This window comes from Acartia tonsa, chromosome 7 (assembly GCF_053477335.1).
Source record: "Acartia tonsa isolate MP-2025a chromosome 7, ASM5347733v1, whole genome shotgun sequence".
NCBI classification, from domain to species: Eukaryota; Metazoa; Arthropoda; class Copepoda; order Calanoida; family Acartiidae; genus Acartia; species Acartia tonsa.
In genome coordinates, this window is record NC_137266.1 from 19,759,910 (window position 1) to 19,776,280 (window position 16,371).

The following is a 16,371-nucleotide window of genomic DNA, read 5'->3' on the forward strand; positions in this document are numbered from 1 at the left end:
GATTTTTTGACACTCTGAATTACTTAGAATTTAACTAGGTATTTTTATATTAATTCAGTAGGTTGACCTCTCTCTCAAGAATCGTTATCTAGTATATTTTTATTTGGTTATTCACAAAATAAGTATTTTTTGTTTTGTTATTCCATTTTCAATTCTAGAAAAGTTTTATATAGCTACCGGGATGGTGTTTTAGGCTATTTACGAGAAGCTACACTGTAAAGGTCCAATAGTTAGCGAGACTCAGGCAGACACAGATCCTGTTACTTTTATATAAGGAGCAATCACATTTTTTTCACTATCTACCCGTTTAATTTCTGACACTCTACTAGCCTTTATAATGATAAAATAGTATAATAAAAAGTATCTTCATGCAAATCAAAATGTATTCAAATTTTTATTGATCGATGGAAAGGTCAACTTTGGGGATTCCCTTGATTAAATGACCACCTCTTTTTTCTTGCCCCCCATAAAACCAATGTTTTAAAAGGGCACGGCAGAGGGTGTAAAATTATACAGGGGGGGTCTTGACATGATAGATTACAAGGTTAATAGGTTCCCCCTCCCCCCTTAAATAGTACCATATAAAATGAGAAGGTTGGAGAAGAGATTTAATTATTTAATAAATTGAAAATGAAATAGATATAAATGATTATATCATGATAAGAATGAATTGTAGTTTCGATAAGATTTGATTTGCGTGCCTCTAAATGAATTTTAAATGTGCATATATTAAATTTTGGAAACATACTTATTTTAATTTTATAAATTTTCTTTAGAAATAAGCTGCTTTATTGTTAAAATCTTTTCAAAAGCATGGACGTACTCTTTAACAAAAGAAAAACGTTTCAGACAAAAAATCATTAAAAATAAATGTTCTAATTTTAAGCTAAAAATCTTCCAAAATTAAGACACCTTATATTTTGCTGAAAATACTATGGGGGGATTTTGTTCCAGTTTTTGTTATTTTACAAGAAAATTTGACAAATTGCCGTTATCAGGTCAGTATATTAGGTTCCTTTCTACATATTTTGTCTGCAAGGTCTTTTGTGCTTTTAAAAGCGAAGCTTATCTATAATTAGGGTCGGTCCGTATGTCCGTACGTAAAGGATAGCTCTTTTCGTTAATTAATGTTCAAACTTTGCATGATGATTCCTATAGGAGTTAGGTACCAGAAAGTCCGTCCAGTTTAAACATGTTGCATTTTAACTTTTTTAACATCAAATTTTTATGTGATAAAATTATCCGTTTGGTCTGATTTTTGGGATACTGATTCCTAGGACAACAAAGAACATTGTTAAAAGTGAAGCATCTCTATAATCAAGTCCTACCTTTTCAGAGCTTCGCTTTTATGGATGTTGTTTTTGTTTTGGTGAAGCTTGCCGTAAAAATTGCTTGTTTCCGACTGTCAAATTTTATTTGTTTTAGATTGTCAATTTGAGAAATTGTATAATTTTTGTAAAAACAAGGATGACAACATCCATAAAAGCGAAGCACCGAAACGGTAGGACAAACGGACATTAACACTTATATAGTGTCAGAACTGAATAATCAGAGTATAAATGTATAAGAGTCGAAGCAAAATTGTAAGTAAATTTGTTGAAAAACTGCTTTATACAGGATAATGTTTATGGACATACTTACATTTTTAGGATTACATTACATTAGATCACATAAAAATTTGTTGTTAAAAAAGTAAAAAAATCAACATGTTGATAATGATCATAGAGTTGCTACGCTTTTTAATCGTACCTAACTATTAAAGGAATCACCATGCAAAATTTGAAATTGATATGACAATTCTAACATACCTAAATCAACGAAAGCTATCCGTTACGGACGGACGGACCGACCCTAATTATAGAAAAGCTTCGCTTTTACAAAAAAACAAGGATAACAACATCCATAAAATCGAAGCTCTAAAATCGGACTGTAGGAAACAAGAACATCAACATTTGTAGCACTTAATAAGCAGAATGTAAATTTATAAGTCAAAACATAAATGTATATACAATGTTATAATATGCCATTTATAGAAAAGCTTTGCTTTTATAAACTAACAAAACTATTTTGTTTTGTATTACTATTGAATTAAGTTGAATTATTGTAAAAAACGATGAGCTATATAAGATTTTAAGGCAGATATTTTGTGAGAATTCAATGGAAAATTCAAGGAGCATGTCAGTATGTCAAGCATGTCCTAAAATTTTAGGCGTTTAAGGAACTCGCCTAAAATTAGATTGTTGAGATATTTAATAGAATAGCTACTCTATTTTTTTTAAATCATCATTTGATTTGTTATTCTTCTTTGCTCTAGGCCTAGATGATATTTATGAAGTTATACCAAACACATACAAATACTTCCCAAATAAGGAAACTACTTTAAGCATAAGGTTGGTCTAAATTTGTTTTCAATTAAAAAATAGTTTTAAATCAAATTTAAGGATGACATTATTTATAATTAGCAAAGCACAGAAATGTCGCTTCATACTGACGGAAATGTTAAAAAGAAAAATATCAGAAGTATAGTTTTATATACAGCTGAATAAATCCACTATAGCATTACGGAAGACGGTTTTTTTATAACCACTTAATATCTATTCTATAACTAACTTATTTTATTTGCCCATGATCTTTTCTGCATCTCTTTTGCCATGCTATAATGTTATTTATCCTTTTAGAGGAGTTATGAAAGAATCAATGATAGTTTCATACGAAATACAGGTTAAATATTTACATTTTATATATTTAAATACCAGAATTAGAGTCTAAAACTATCCTAGGAATTGTATGAAGCTTCTAAAATTAGAAAAAAAATTAATACTGAATTGGTTCATAAGTAAACAAGATCTAAAGGGACAAAAAAAAACTTACTCTGCTTTCATTGACATCATATTTTGTTTACAAGGATTTAGAAGGTTGGGAATGGTTTAGCATTGAGACAGCACCTTCAAAGGCAGGTAAACATATTATTTATTTTGTTTCTTTACACCTTTAGATTTATATATTAATATTTTTTCAATAAAGAAAAACTCGACATTGGATTTGTAAATCTATATCATATAACTTATTTTATTATCCTTCAGCCCTTCGTGGTTAACAAAACTGGTAATTTTTTCGTGGAAAATTGTCTGTAATACAATGCAACACTCGATTCTTCAGTATGGCTGATAACCGGTTCTAATTCAGTAGATAAAATTAGGTTTTAAAACCATACTGGAAACTATATACTCCTTAATGTAAATAGATAAGATATGGAGACCACAAATGCTGAAATGAATGGTGGCCTGGTAAATGAAATTGTTAATGTGACTTCATGCAGTGTGCATAATTTTAAAGGAAACTCCAACTGTTTGCAATCTAGTCTCTGGAAGCTGCATAAATGAAATTGCCTTAACTAGTTTATTACCTCGTCGTTAGGGCGGGATTCTCCTTCGATTTTAAGTGATCATATAGAGATGCCAGAGCATCATCCGCGTGTAATGGGATGCAATACTCTATCACCCAAGGTTATTTGGTTAAGTAAAATTCAACAGATAACCAATCCTTTGATTGCACGACCTTTGTCCGGAAGTCCTAAATGTGCATGATATTGAGTTTATGGGCCAATGTATTCCTCCCAATACTCCCAATTACTAACATGCCAGACATAGCAGCAGTAGGTACCATTTTTAATGTCTCTAGTATGACGTGGTATAGACCAGACTCGAACCCAGACTGATTTATATAAAAAATGTTCGAGACAATCTTTATAGATATAGTTTTTGGGAATCTTCAGAAAGAGAATTCATGTACTTTTAAAGCAAGAATGTCCTTTTAAATGATGTATGAATGAGCGGGAGGGGCTATTAAAAGGAAAAAAAGAGCATAATTGAAGGGTAAATTCAGGACAATAAAAATAATTTGAAAAGTATGAGTAGGCTTAATGGATTAAAATAATTGAAACTATTCACAGATTTGCCCCAAGTAAAATATGAAAAAAAAAACGTAAATTGATTTGATCATGTTGTACAGTTTTATACACCTTATTATCATCCAAAATTGGTATCAAATCTGCTCTATAAGTCTTAATGTCATTAGCTTTGTAGGTGAAGCAAAAGCACACAAGTTCATATTAATTTTACACGTATTTTTCTTTCTCTCAAATTTCTTTTAGACGAGCACTGGAAGTACTACACATTTTTTAATTAGATTGAAATTAAAAGAGGGGGGGGGGTAGTTTTTACCCTGTACCCTATCAATGCTTTAGGCCCTTGAACTGCGTGGCCTATACCTAGGTATATGGAGGATATGCGCATAAATAATTGTTGATGATTAGCTCTGTTAGCAGCTGTCTGATTATGACTGCTATTGTCAGTCTACTAATTTGTTTGGTGTCTTCTTCCATTAGATTTATTAGTCTAAATCAGCTGTGTTTATACTTAGCCTTATAAGATGCATTTTACTGATGCACGTTCTACACTAAGAATATAGCCGAATTCTTCTTACATTATGTTCTTATTGGTTCAATTTACTGATTATGGATCTAGATGATTTATCTATTATTATAAATGTTTGCTAGGAGCATAAATATTCTTAATAAGTTAAAGGGTTAAATGAAAGGCATTTCCTTTCTGGAGTTCAAATAGCTTTGATTTAATATGTTTTTATGTTAAGAAAGATGACTATACATTATACACAGTTTTTAAGAGTGTGTAATTATTATTAAATCAAATGCATTACAATGACATGGCAGAAACAGTCGGTAAACCTTTTTATAATCAGGTGCAACAAAAACAAATGTATTTTTAGTGTTGCTACAAAAGACCAACTCTACAAAAGACCAACACCTACAAAAGACCAACTAGGCGTTGCCACAAAAGACCAACACCTACAAAAAAACAACTCTACAAAAGACCAACACCTACAAAAGACCAACATTAAAAAAATCGTAATGCGAGAAGGTCTAAAGCTGCAAATGGTCTACCATTATATCTGTATTTATCAAATTAATAAAATGAATGCTTTAAATAGATTATAAACGACACAATTACGAGAATAAGCAGAAAATTTTTTTTTTGTTTCAATGTAACGAAATAATTGCATGAAAATCTTTCAATTTTAATGATAAAAAAATTATTACATTCCAACATTCTGCAACGAATGGTAATCTTTTGATGAAATGGCAGAAATATATTGCTTTATTAATAAATTTGAAGATAACAATATAGTTATATCAATTGATATTTTGTATGGGTAGACCTTGTGTAGAGTTGGTCTTTTGTAGGTGTTGGTCTTTTGTAAAGTTGGTCTTTTGTAGCAACGCCTGTATTTTTCTATCTAGGGATCTTAAAGGATAAGACAATGCACGATAAATTGATGTACATCCACAATGTTGATAAACAAAGTTAGTAACAGGAACAGAAACCCCTTCTCGTTAAAAGAAATAATTACAGCTTCTAAATAAAAGTAAAACAAACAAACAAACTAAAAAACAACCACCATTTTTCATTTATTTTCAATTTAATTTAATTTAAGAGCGGAGTGCGAACTAGGCCCTCTGATGGAAACCGATCGAAATATTACTCAAATCAATATTATATCTATTCCATTTTTATTTGAAATCCACTAAAAATGTAAATATGGTGGATTTCCTTTGTGTACATTATTAGCGGCCGCACAATTTTCTGGCGGCTAGCTTTTTCTTTGTTAAAGAATTGCTAAATAGGCGCTTAAATATAGAATCAAATTGCCGAAAAATTAAGCTTGGTCTAAAATTGTTGGATTTATGACTAGTAATTTTAAAACGACTACGGCTGAATAAAGTGCTTAATCAAAAAAAGGCGGCAGATTTTAGTAGTATTTTAACGTAATCCTTAATTTGGCCGAGTACAACTGGAAATGATGCAGCTTCGTAGGGGCGGCTTTATTTTTTATGGATGTTAAAATCTCTGCGGACGGCTGTAAATATTTACTAGTTTGCTTTTGCAGGGTTATACGGTATAGTTTTAGAGAGTATTTAGAAAGGTGGGAGGTTAGGATGACTAAATGCATTTTTTGTTTGCTTGCAATACAATTTTTGCACTCATTCAATTACATGCTTTCAAAGGGTTTAGTAAAAGCATAAAAATGCTCTCAGTGGCGTGCACGAGATGGGTGTCAAAGTATCCTAAAAACTAGTATTTAGGAAGGGCTATCCCTTATTTTTACCATAAAGGGTCACGCCCCACAAGAATGCAAACCTAAAATTAAGTAAAAATTGCTATACATGTTTGTTTAATCGCCAACAGTTTCATTTGATAATTAATAATTTCGAAAAAAAACATCTACCATTTGAATTTTTTCAAGATTTTTTAAAGTCTGATTTTAAAACTAAAAATTAAAATAAAATTATTATTTTCCCAAAAAGAAATTTAATGTGTTATCAAAGAATAAATTTGACATAATTTTGATAAAAGTTTACTTACCAAAGATCTGGTTTTCACAGGGCTGCAAGTTTTTCTTGCATAAAAATAAATGACAAGCCGAGGGTGTGCAATCCTGTCTGCAAAAATATTATTCTGCCACTTAAATTAATGATTTCGCTATGGTGTGGTTGTGTTTCATCGGTTTAAATCGATTGTGGATATTCTAACGTCTGTAAATTTGGTGGCTGTTACTTTCTTTCAGCTGTTTTTCGTCTATGGCTGCAAATTAAAAAATATAGTGCAGCTTTTACTGAGGAATGTCTAAAATGTCTAGAATATCGTGCCGTTGCCTTCATCTTTATTACTAGTACCTTGTTTAAAAAAAAACACAGCTCCTGCTATTTAGTTATAGATTATTAACATTTTTAAAGTTGACACATCTTTTATGTTTTTTAAAAGAAATAAATAATTAGTTTTGTGGGAGTAATCGAACACCAAAGCTGACAGATAATTGGGAGAAATGACATTTTCATGTGAATTTCTATTCATCATTGTTGGAGCATTTTTTTCCATGTTTACTTTGCTTTGACAATTTGCCAACATTTTACAACTGAAAGACTTTGTTTATTAGTTTAATAGTTTTTAAGCATGTGTATAATTGTTTTATTATTGATTAGAACCGGTCCTCAGCCATGCTGTAGATCATGCATAGCATCGTAATACAGACAATTAATACCAGTTTTGTTATCCTAGGACATCGACCCCTCGGGGTTATCTAAACCTGTTTTAATCTTATATTTTTTTTATTTCAATATCCGCGGAAATCGATAAATAACTATTCTAAATCAAATGAAAATACTAATATATTTTTTTTAAATTTGAATTGTAGCTTTTGTTAATTGTAAATTGTTTTTAGAAAAAAGTTTTAGATTAATTTTACAAGCATTCTCCCCAACTTTCTTGCAATTGTGTACAGTTTGTTCTACTTTGTAATCTAAACAAAGTAATTGGACAAAAGTATCATTGTAGAGTAATAATGATTCTCAATTTACTTGTTGTTGTGGTAATATACTTTTTAATAGTTGAGAGTGTTCCTTTTAGCATCGAATAGCATACTACAACCCCCCCCCTCTCTTACCTCGCTTGTATAAAAGTAAAAATAAACGGTTTAAAGGATCTTAAAGTGCTCATGTTGATATTGTATTGATTTAGCTTTGATAGGTTAGAATGAATTTTCTATTATTGGTCAAGATTTATTCCAGATGTACTATGACTTAAATTGGGGTAATGTCTTCAATAAAGTTAATAACATTTATTAACTCTTCTGTTTCTTCTCTAAAAAACTATTAGGGGGGCGGGAGGAATTGTACCACTAATTCTATAAGGAAAAATACTTAAAAGTGTATAGCAATTAGAGCATTGCAATCTTAACAATTTGACAAAAATAGCTATTTCACGTCTGCAAATTTTCTTTTTTTTTCTTTAAAAATGCACTTTTCCAAGAACAATTTTGTGAATAGTTAACACAGATACAACCAGCTAATAATATAATAGAATATGATATTTTGTATTAAAAAAAATATAAAACATAAGTACAGTAAAAACTTATTGTGTACAGTAAATGTACAAACGACAAATAAACAATAAAAGTTCCTGGTCATGGCGAAATGACACTATTAATATTCCTGTGATCTATAAGAGGAAAAATCTATAACTGCCGTACGTTCGTAAATATTTAAGTTATAGAGTAGCTCCCATAACAAAGTAATTCTTTTTAACAATTAACCATCTTGCATTTGTAGATTTAAACTTTGTCATTTTCACTCTTTGTTTTTTTTAAATATTGAGAGGAAAAATAGCACAAAGTTTTATTTTTATATCTACTACAGGCTACGCCCCTAGAGGCCTCTAGTGGCACTTTAAATGTTTGTTTTTATTGTTTCAGATATCTAATTTGAAAAATTATATGTATATTACCCCATCTCGGATTTTAAAAATTTTGTTAAAATTTTTGCCCCCAGCCAAAATATGGTTGATTTATGCATAAAAATGACCCATGCAAAATATTTTTTCTGTAATGCAAAAATTGCGATGGTACAAGCACTGCAAAGTTTTTAAAATCTGCAAAAAACCTTGTTTTTATGGCATTTTTGGGGCTTTTGTACCATCCCAATTTTAAAGATTTTTACAAAATTTCAATTCATGTGTGTTGATATATACCTGAAATTTACCAAAAAAATGGGGGCAGTCTCAATTATAACATATGAAGGTGTAGCAAGTAATCTTCCAAATACAAAATTGTCAAATTGCATACATATATAATAGGGTTGGGCCGGATACTTTTTGGACGGATATTGGATATCTGGCTGATTTATAATGCCAGATATCCGACATCTGGCCAGATATATAGCAAATATCTGGTAATTTGGCCGGATATCTGGTTATTTGGCCGGATATCTGGTTATTCGGCCGGATATCCGGCAATTTGCCGTATACCAAATATGTTGCATTATAAATCATCCGGCTAAAAAATTATCCGGCCTACCTCTATTATATAAGTATGAAATTTGTTTGATACACAAAACTATCCCTTCTGTAGATTAAACTTAGCGGTTGAAACGTTTATACACTTAACTTAATAAACCAACCAATTAAAATTCAATAAAATTCCCAAAAGTTGTTAACCTAATGAATTAGAATAACAATTATAAAACTTTGGGGACAAGTGAAATAAACAGTCCAACTTCCCCTCCCTCTCTGAATTATACCAGAGTGTACCAAAAGTCTAATAATAACTAGGGAGGCAGAGCACAATGGGCTGTTAATTACACTAGTCCCCGAAGTTTTAAAAACTTTTTCATTTGTTTGCTCAACAACTTTTTGATTGTTTGAAATTTTAATTGGTTTAATAAGACGTTCCAACCACCTATTGTAATCAACAGAAAGGGTAAGTTTGTGTATAATCATGGGGTATAAACGTCCATAAACAACCATTGTCTTCTCTATCTAGATCCCTGTACCCAAAGTCTAATAATAACTGGAACACTTATATTTTTATTACATAACAAGAAATAACATGTTATTCAAGAATCTAAAGGGATAAGACAATGTCTAATAAATTGATGTACATCCCCAATAATGATACAAAAAATTATCCCTTCTGTAGATTAAGAATAGAAGTTGAAACTTTTAAACACTCAACTTAATAAATCAACCAAATAAAATTTACTGAATTTCTCCAATGTTTTAACCCAAATATAAGAACACCGTTATAACACTTTGGGGACTAATTTAATAAACAGCTCAAGGTCCCATCCCTCCCTGAACTATACAAGAGTGTATCACATGTCTAATAATAACTAGGGAGGGAGTGGACATAAAGCTGTTTAATACACTATTCCCGGAAGGTTTATAATAACATTTTTTTTTATTTCTTGGCTCAATAACTTTGGAGACTTTTATTGAATTTTAATTGGTTGGTTCATTAGGTTTAGTGATCAAACGTTTCAACCACTATGTAATCAACAAAAAAGGGTCAGTTTGTGTATCATCATGGGATATACAAATAAATTTATCAGCCATTGTCTTATCCCTCTAGATTCCTGTACCCAAAGTCTAATAATATAATAACCAGAACACTCATTTTTATTACATAACAAGAAATAACATGTTACTGAAGGATCTAAGGGATAAGACTATGGCTAATGAATTGATGTACATCCCCATTAATAATACACAAAATTAACCCTTCTGTAGATTAAAATTAGTGGTAGAAACGATTGAACACTCAAATTAATAAACCAATCCATCAAAATTTATCGAAAGTCCCCAAAGTTATTAAGTCAACGAATAAGAAAAGGTTATTTTCAAACTTTTGGGACTAGTGTATTAAACGACCTATTTTATCCAACCTATTTCTGATACTTATTAAATGCAAATCTTTTCTATAATATGAGTCTGAACGAACTCCGTAAAGGTTAGCTCATTTATTTAATCTAAGCAAGTTGAAATTTTTTTATTGAAAACTTTGGTTGATGATTCCTGTAACAATAAGGGTTTAGAAAGTGTAGCAACTCTGCAATCGGTACTTCTGCTTTATAGATTTAGTTTTTGATATATCAAGACGTAAGTTTAATGCAAATCATTGCCAGTTTCCCAAGTGCCAAGTCGAGCACATACAACCCCCCCCCCCATCTCCCGACCTTGAAAAAAGGAAGGGATACTTTCTAGTTTGTTTCTTAATTATATAAGGTCAGGTTAGGATAGTTTATATTTGGTACCAGGGACCCTTGCAAGTTAATATAGGGAGGGAAAGACACTTTGAGGGAAAGCACCGAACATCTTTTTTAAGCTAAGACATCTTTTTCCAAAATTAACAGAGATAAACTAAAATAAGTGGTAATAACTGAAACATTCCCTGGATCTATCAGTAACTTTACTGTAAAGAAGAAACAATTGCATACATATATAATAGGGTTGGGCCGATACTTTTTTGGCTGGATACCGGATATCCGGTTGATTTCTAATGACAGATAATCGTTATATGGCAAATTACTGGATATCTGGCCGAATAAAAGAACATCAGCCGAATGACCGGATAACTGGCCGAATAACCGGATATCCGGCCAAATAACCGGATATCCGGTCGAATAACTGGATATCTGGCCAAATAACATATATTTGCCGGATATCCGGCATTATAAATCAGCCAGTTATCTAGTATCCGTCCAAAAAAGTATCCTATTATATATGTATGCAATTTGACAATTTTGTATTTGGAAGATTACTTGCTACACCTTCATATGTTATAATTGAGACTGCCCCCATTTTTTTGGTAAATTTCAGGTATATATCAACACACTTGAATTGAAATTTTGTAAAAATCTTTAAAATTGGGATGGTACAAAAGCCCCAAAAATGCCATAAAAACAGGGTTTTTTGCAGATTTTAAAAACTTTGCAGTGCTTGTACCGTCGCAATTTTTGCATTACAGAAAAAATATTTTGCATGGGTCATTTTTATGCATAAATCAACCATATTTTGGCTGGGGGCAAAAATTTTAACAAAATTTTTCAAATCCGGTACGGGGTAATGTATATGTTGCGTTCAAGTCTCTATGCAAAAAAACGATTCTTTTGTAATTTCTATTGGGAGGGTGATATTACCCTCCCCTAAAATAGTTATAAACCTTGCCGGGACCTATGAGAAGCCATTATGTTAAGAAGAACCCGATCGGTTAAGCGGTTAGCAAGATCCGTCCTTACAAATATACAAACACACAGACAAATATGCATCCTGTAATTACTTTATTATAAGGATTCTCTTTTTACCATGGATTTAAAGTTATTTTTCTTTTTAGATGAGACAACTATTCATTGTGTTATGAAAGATTTTGCTGGTGAATATGTTGCTTCAATCAAGTATATTTTTGTTGTTTTTAAGTGTTTCTTTAATTTGGTTTACGAAAACCAGAAAAGACAGAGTATTTAATATTTGATATAAATATAATAAAATTATTTCACCACTCCAAGCCTTCAACATCGCGGCTGTCGCTTCAATTGAACAAAAGGTTAAAGATGCGGCTAAGTTTGTCTGTGGCTTACTACAAGTCAGCAGCTGCGACTGCAGATAAGGGTTAAGCTATTTTAATTAGTATTACAGCGGCTTCAGCTACTGAAAGGTGCTGAATAAGGGTGGCTGAGGCTGAGTGAGGCTTAGGTGGTACTTTTTATCTAATTCTAATTATAGAATCGATGAGAACGAAAAAGTTGCTGAGATTTTTTATGACATAAGAGAAGGTAACCAAAATAATTTTCTTTTCATTATTTATAGTTACTGTACAAGTTGTAGAATGTTTTTTTTATGTGAGTAATCTAAGATTTTTTAAATGCAACTATTATGCTCTGCTTTCCAGAAAATTTTGTAAATGTTTTTTGAAGATACAGTTGTCCATTTGGCTACAGTGACCAATGATAAAAATATTCAATCAACAATTATTTTATATCAGGTAACCTTTCTTGTATACTGTTGGATTTTTAAATAACATAACAAGGGCTAATTTGTCCATAAGAAACAGTCCAGCCACATTTTTAGAGATATTAAAAACACCTTAATTAAATTTGATGTATTTTTTAACAGAGAATATGGAAATAAAATTATTTTTTTCTTGCTTCTTCTGCTTGATTCCCAAAATCGGAAAACGCATTTTTTGGGGGAGTTAGGGGGAGGAACCGTGTTCATACCTTGATTAAAATGTAGCTTTGCTAACGAAATTATAAAAATTACTTACTTTTTAGCTCCATTGTCATGAGGATATGTCAGTAAATAAACAAGCTCAATTAGGTAGAAATTTAGTTTAAGAACTCAATCTTTTAAGCTCTACCTTACCTCGTCATTTACCTCAAACGGGCGGGGATGCTGTCCATGAAATTCAAACGCCATTGTCCAACACCCCAGGATAACCAAGGGTAGCCTAATGTCTCCCTTCCTGTCCTTTCACCCGTGTTATTAGGTTAAGTAACACCCATCAGACAATCAACCCTTTGATTGCACGACCTTTTTCTGAGAAGTCCTAATGAGTTGCGCCTGTTTTGGGCCAAGGCATTCCACGGATCTACTGCAGTTCACGGTAAAATATTGCTTGTAAGCAATATTTTCAAAAATCTATGAATTTTAAAGGCTGCTAGCTGCCAAACGGCTGAACGTACAGATTATGCCCGCACACTGTTTTAAGCGGCATAAGAAGTCCTACAAATAATCTGGAATAGCAATAAATCAATAATGCTTAATTATCTCGCAGTGCATAGAAATGCGCGAAAAAGACCTAGTTTACGCGTTTTTTCATCAGTGAAGCTTTCCATGTGCATAATTGGATCTTAACTATTCCTGATAATTTGTAGGCCTTCTTATGCCGCTTAAAATGGTGTGCGGGTATGATTAGTACGTTCAGCCGTTTGACAGCTAGCAGCCTTTAAATTCATAGATTTTTGAAAATATTGCTTACCAGCAATATTTTACCGTGAACTGCAGTAGATCCCATTCCTCCTACTCTAACTATTAATGTCGTGCACCGGACATAGTAGCAATAAAAACCAGTTTTAACATCTTTAGTTATGGCGCGGCGTTAAGCCGAGATTTGAACATATCACCTTCCTGGCGACGAGCGAGTGCGCTACGTGTTGAGCCACGGTCGCGGGTAAGATCTAAAGCAACTTATGCTGCTTCTGCTCTGTCACATGCGTGGCTTTTTTAGTCAGGATAAGTCAGAATATTAAAGCCAAAAAACGTTTTGGATGATTTTATTATAAGTTTATACTCAAAAAGAATTAGATTAAAAATTGGATTTAAGAGTGATTGAACACTCATAAAAATTCTATTTAATTTGGTGGTTTAATCATCTTCTAATGTGTCAATCCCTTTTTATTACACTAGTTCCTTCGCTCCTAGTCTTTAGAGAGGTCAGGGAATTAGACAAAAACCACCCCGAAGCATTAATAAATCTTCCCTGAAAAATACAACAAGTAATTTCCGAAATCTTTGGACAAAAAAACATTGTTACTTTATATTATAGGATTAAACTATAATTGTTCTAGATGAAGATTTGGAAATTCTAATCAGAGGAGATTTTTATAACAACTTTTATCATTTTATCAGCAAAATGCAAATTAACAAACCTGTTAAAGTTGCACAGGTTATATTTATTATAATTTGTATGCAATTTCAGAAATCTAGTTTTTAAAGTCCTCTTTTGGTAAAATATAGTTTCTTAAAAACTTGGTTATATCCGACAGTAGCTACTTCATTTTTAAGTACATTGATTTGATAACATTCTTGTTATTAGTTATTTAACATCTTTGATATTAATAATCAAATTCATTTACCGAAGTACAAAAAGCATTTTTAATTACTTGTCATACCCATTCTTTGGTCACTTTTGTCCTATTGATTTCAAACTTTGCATGATGATTACTATAACAATACGGTACAATTTAGGAAGCATAGCAACTCTATAATCGCTACCAATCTTTTTTATATGAAATTATTATACATACTATTCTTCTAATTTTGTAAAAATGGTTTCAACAAGGCACAATATCATAAGCGAGGCATCTTTAAAATCAAATACTAAAAATGAAAGTATGTCCTTCTACTGTATCCTATATTTAATTTTGCAACAAATTTAAGTACCATTTTTTTAGACTTAAAATTTATTTTCTCTGCAAGAGTTATGGTGTGTTTGTCCTTTCTTCTGTTTTTAGAGCTTTGCTTTTATGGATGTTGTAATTCTTAAATCAGACTTAAATTATTGATAAACTATAATTTATTTTCATGAAAGGTAACATCAAAATACAAGGAAATGAAAGAACCATGCACTTTCTTCTTGACTGTTGGTAAGTTTTTCTTTTTTTGTGTCATAATGTTTTATAGATAACAAAAATGAAAAATTGACAAAGCTCTTTTTTTAAACTTTAAGAAAATTCTGAAAACAAAAAAAAGAATACAATAATTGTTTGTGTGTGCGTGTCTAGTAAAACAACGGCAAGGAATAGAAAAACCTCACTCAGAAGGACAGGCAGACATCATGTTACTTTCATAAAGGATTGCGATAACGAAATTGTTAATTTTAGGTGCTAATGTTGATATGGCTTTGATAGTTTTATCATCTGTGGCTAGTTATAACTTTTTTCATCCTACAAATTCTAAATGTGAAGAATTATCTAGTGTTTATTTGTAAATACAAAATGAATTTGGATTATTGTTTTAATATTTACCCCCTAAAGTATGGCTCCAAATCCAATTTCCGTAAGATAAAAAAACGGTTCTGTGCCATACTGAAAGGAAACAATTTACATGATTTTATATAGTGTAAATCCTGGTTCGTTTGCCAGGATCATCAGCTCCTATGGGCCAACAAAACAGGAACTAATCCTACATATGAGTTGACAAGTTCCTATAATACGGAGTTAATTTTAGGTCTTATATTTAGTCTCAAAAATCATCCATGTGACGCCGCAAAATTGAGGGATTATCCCTCTCTTATTTAGGGGTTTCTTCCTCTCATCTCCCTCATTTGTATGACGTCACATGGCTACTCTGATATAAAAATAACATTTACATATTTATACAATATTAGGCTAAACGGTCTTAAAATTTATATTAAAACAAAAATTAGGTTTTCCAATGTTTATTCATTGATTGTATATAAATATTATTATTATATTATGTCATATTTGGACAGAAACAGTTTATCAAGTAGTCAAATCTACCCTCTAAATATACGAAAAAAATGGAATAAATTGCAATATCTAGTTGTTTTTAAAAATGGACCCCTTTTTAAAATAGATTAAAATTTTTGTCAATAATAAAATTAAAAAATGGTTTTCATTAAACTTTATATTTAAATATTTTTGCCAAATTTTAAACTTTTTGTGTTACTGTGGTAATACGACACCCATACGGACAGGCCGAATACAGAGTTGCTTCGCTGTGACTTATGATAACAAACCCCCCGCACTAATCCTATTATATCACTATCCATCTCATGACCGCTGTTAACCCCGCACCCGGCGGTCAAACTAAGCCTGCCTAAATGTGGGGAGGGGACTTGAACATGCAACTATCACGAGTCCATCATGCACTTATATAATCGGGAGGCACTGCCTCCCCTTTTACCACCGCTGCCCCCACAGCCTGTCTACCGTCGGGCGCTAAGCCCTAGCGCCCCACACCCCCTTCAAACCTAACTATTGTCATATTTTTGTTGTATATATATAGTAAACATAACTTGTAAATATTATTCAGTTTAAATATATAATTCTGTATGATTGAATCCTGCTTGTTTGTTTGGTAGAATACTTAAAGGCTAGGGCCCGTTGAATCCGAACTCGTTACCCCGTGGGCCGAGTACGCTCGGCTTACCAGAACTTGGTGTCAGCGTGTTTCAATCGAGCCTTACAGAAACTAGCCTATTCTACCTCTGATTGGACCC

The 16,371-nt window shown here is 31.8% G+C and overlaps 1 protein-coding gene across 1 annotated transcript; it reads left to right on the plus strand.

The window, feature by feature from the left end:
- Nucleotides 1-879: 879 nt before the first annotated feature.
- On the plus strand, nt 880-15,135 carry LOC145324190 (uncharacterized). Its single transcript, XM_080166815.1, has 11 exons — nt 880-998; nt 2,315-2,390; nt 2,679-2,721; nt 2,906-2,957; nt 11,743-11,803; nt 12,132-12,181; nt 12,323-12,390; nt 12,680-12,725; nt 13,976-14,073; nt 14,719-14,773; nt 15,011-15,135. Exons 1-11 carry the CDS (start codon nt 935-937, stop codon nt 15,115-15,117), a joined length of 720 nt encoding a protein of 239 aa, XP_080022941.1. The 5' UTR covers nt 880-934; the 3' UTR covers nt 15,118-15,135.
- The last annotated feature ends 1,236 nt before the right edge of the window (nt 15,136-16,371 follow it).

Excerpts from the sequence above, each read along its gene's own strand:
- LOC145324190 (XM_080166815.1), top strand. The coding sequence starts at position 935 with ATGGGGGGATTTTGTTCCAGTTTTTGTTATTTTACAAGAAAATTTGAC. Across the intron at positions 11,804-12,131 it reads GAATATGTTGCTTCAATCAA|AATCGATGAGAACGAAAAAG; the intron begins GTATATTTTTGT and ends TTCTAATTATAG. Across the intron at positions 12,391-12,679 it reads CAACAATTATTTTATATCAG|CTCCATTGTCATGAGGATAT; the intron begins GTAACCTTTCTT and ends CTTACTTTTTAG.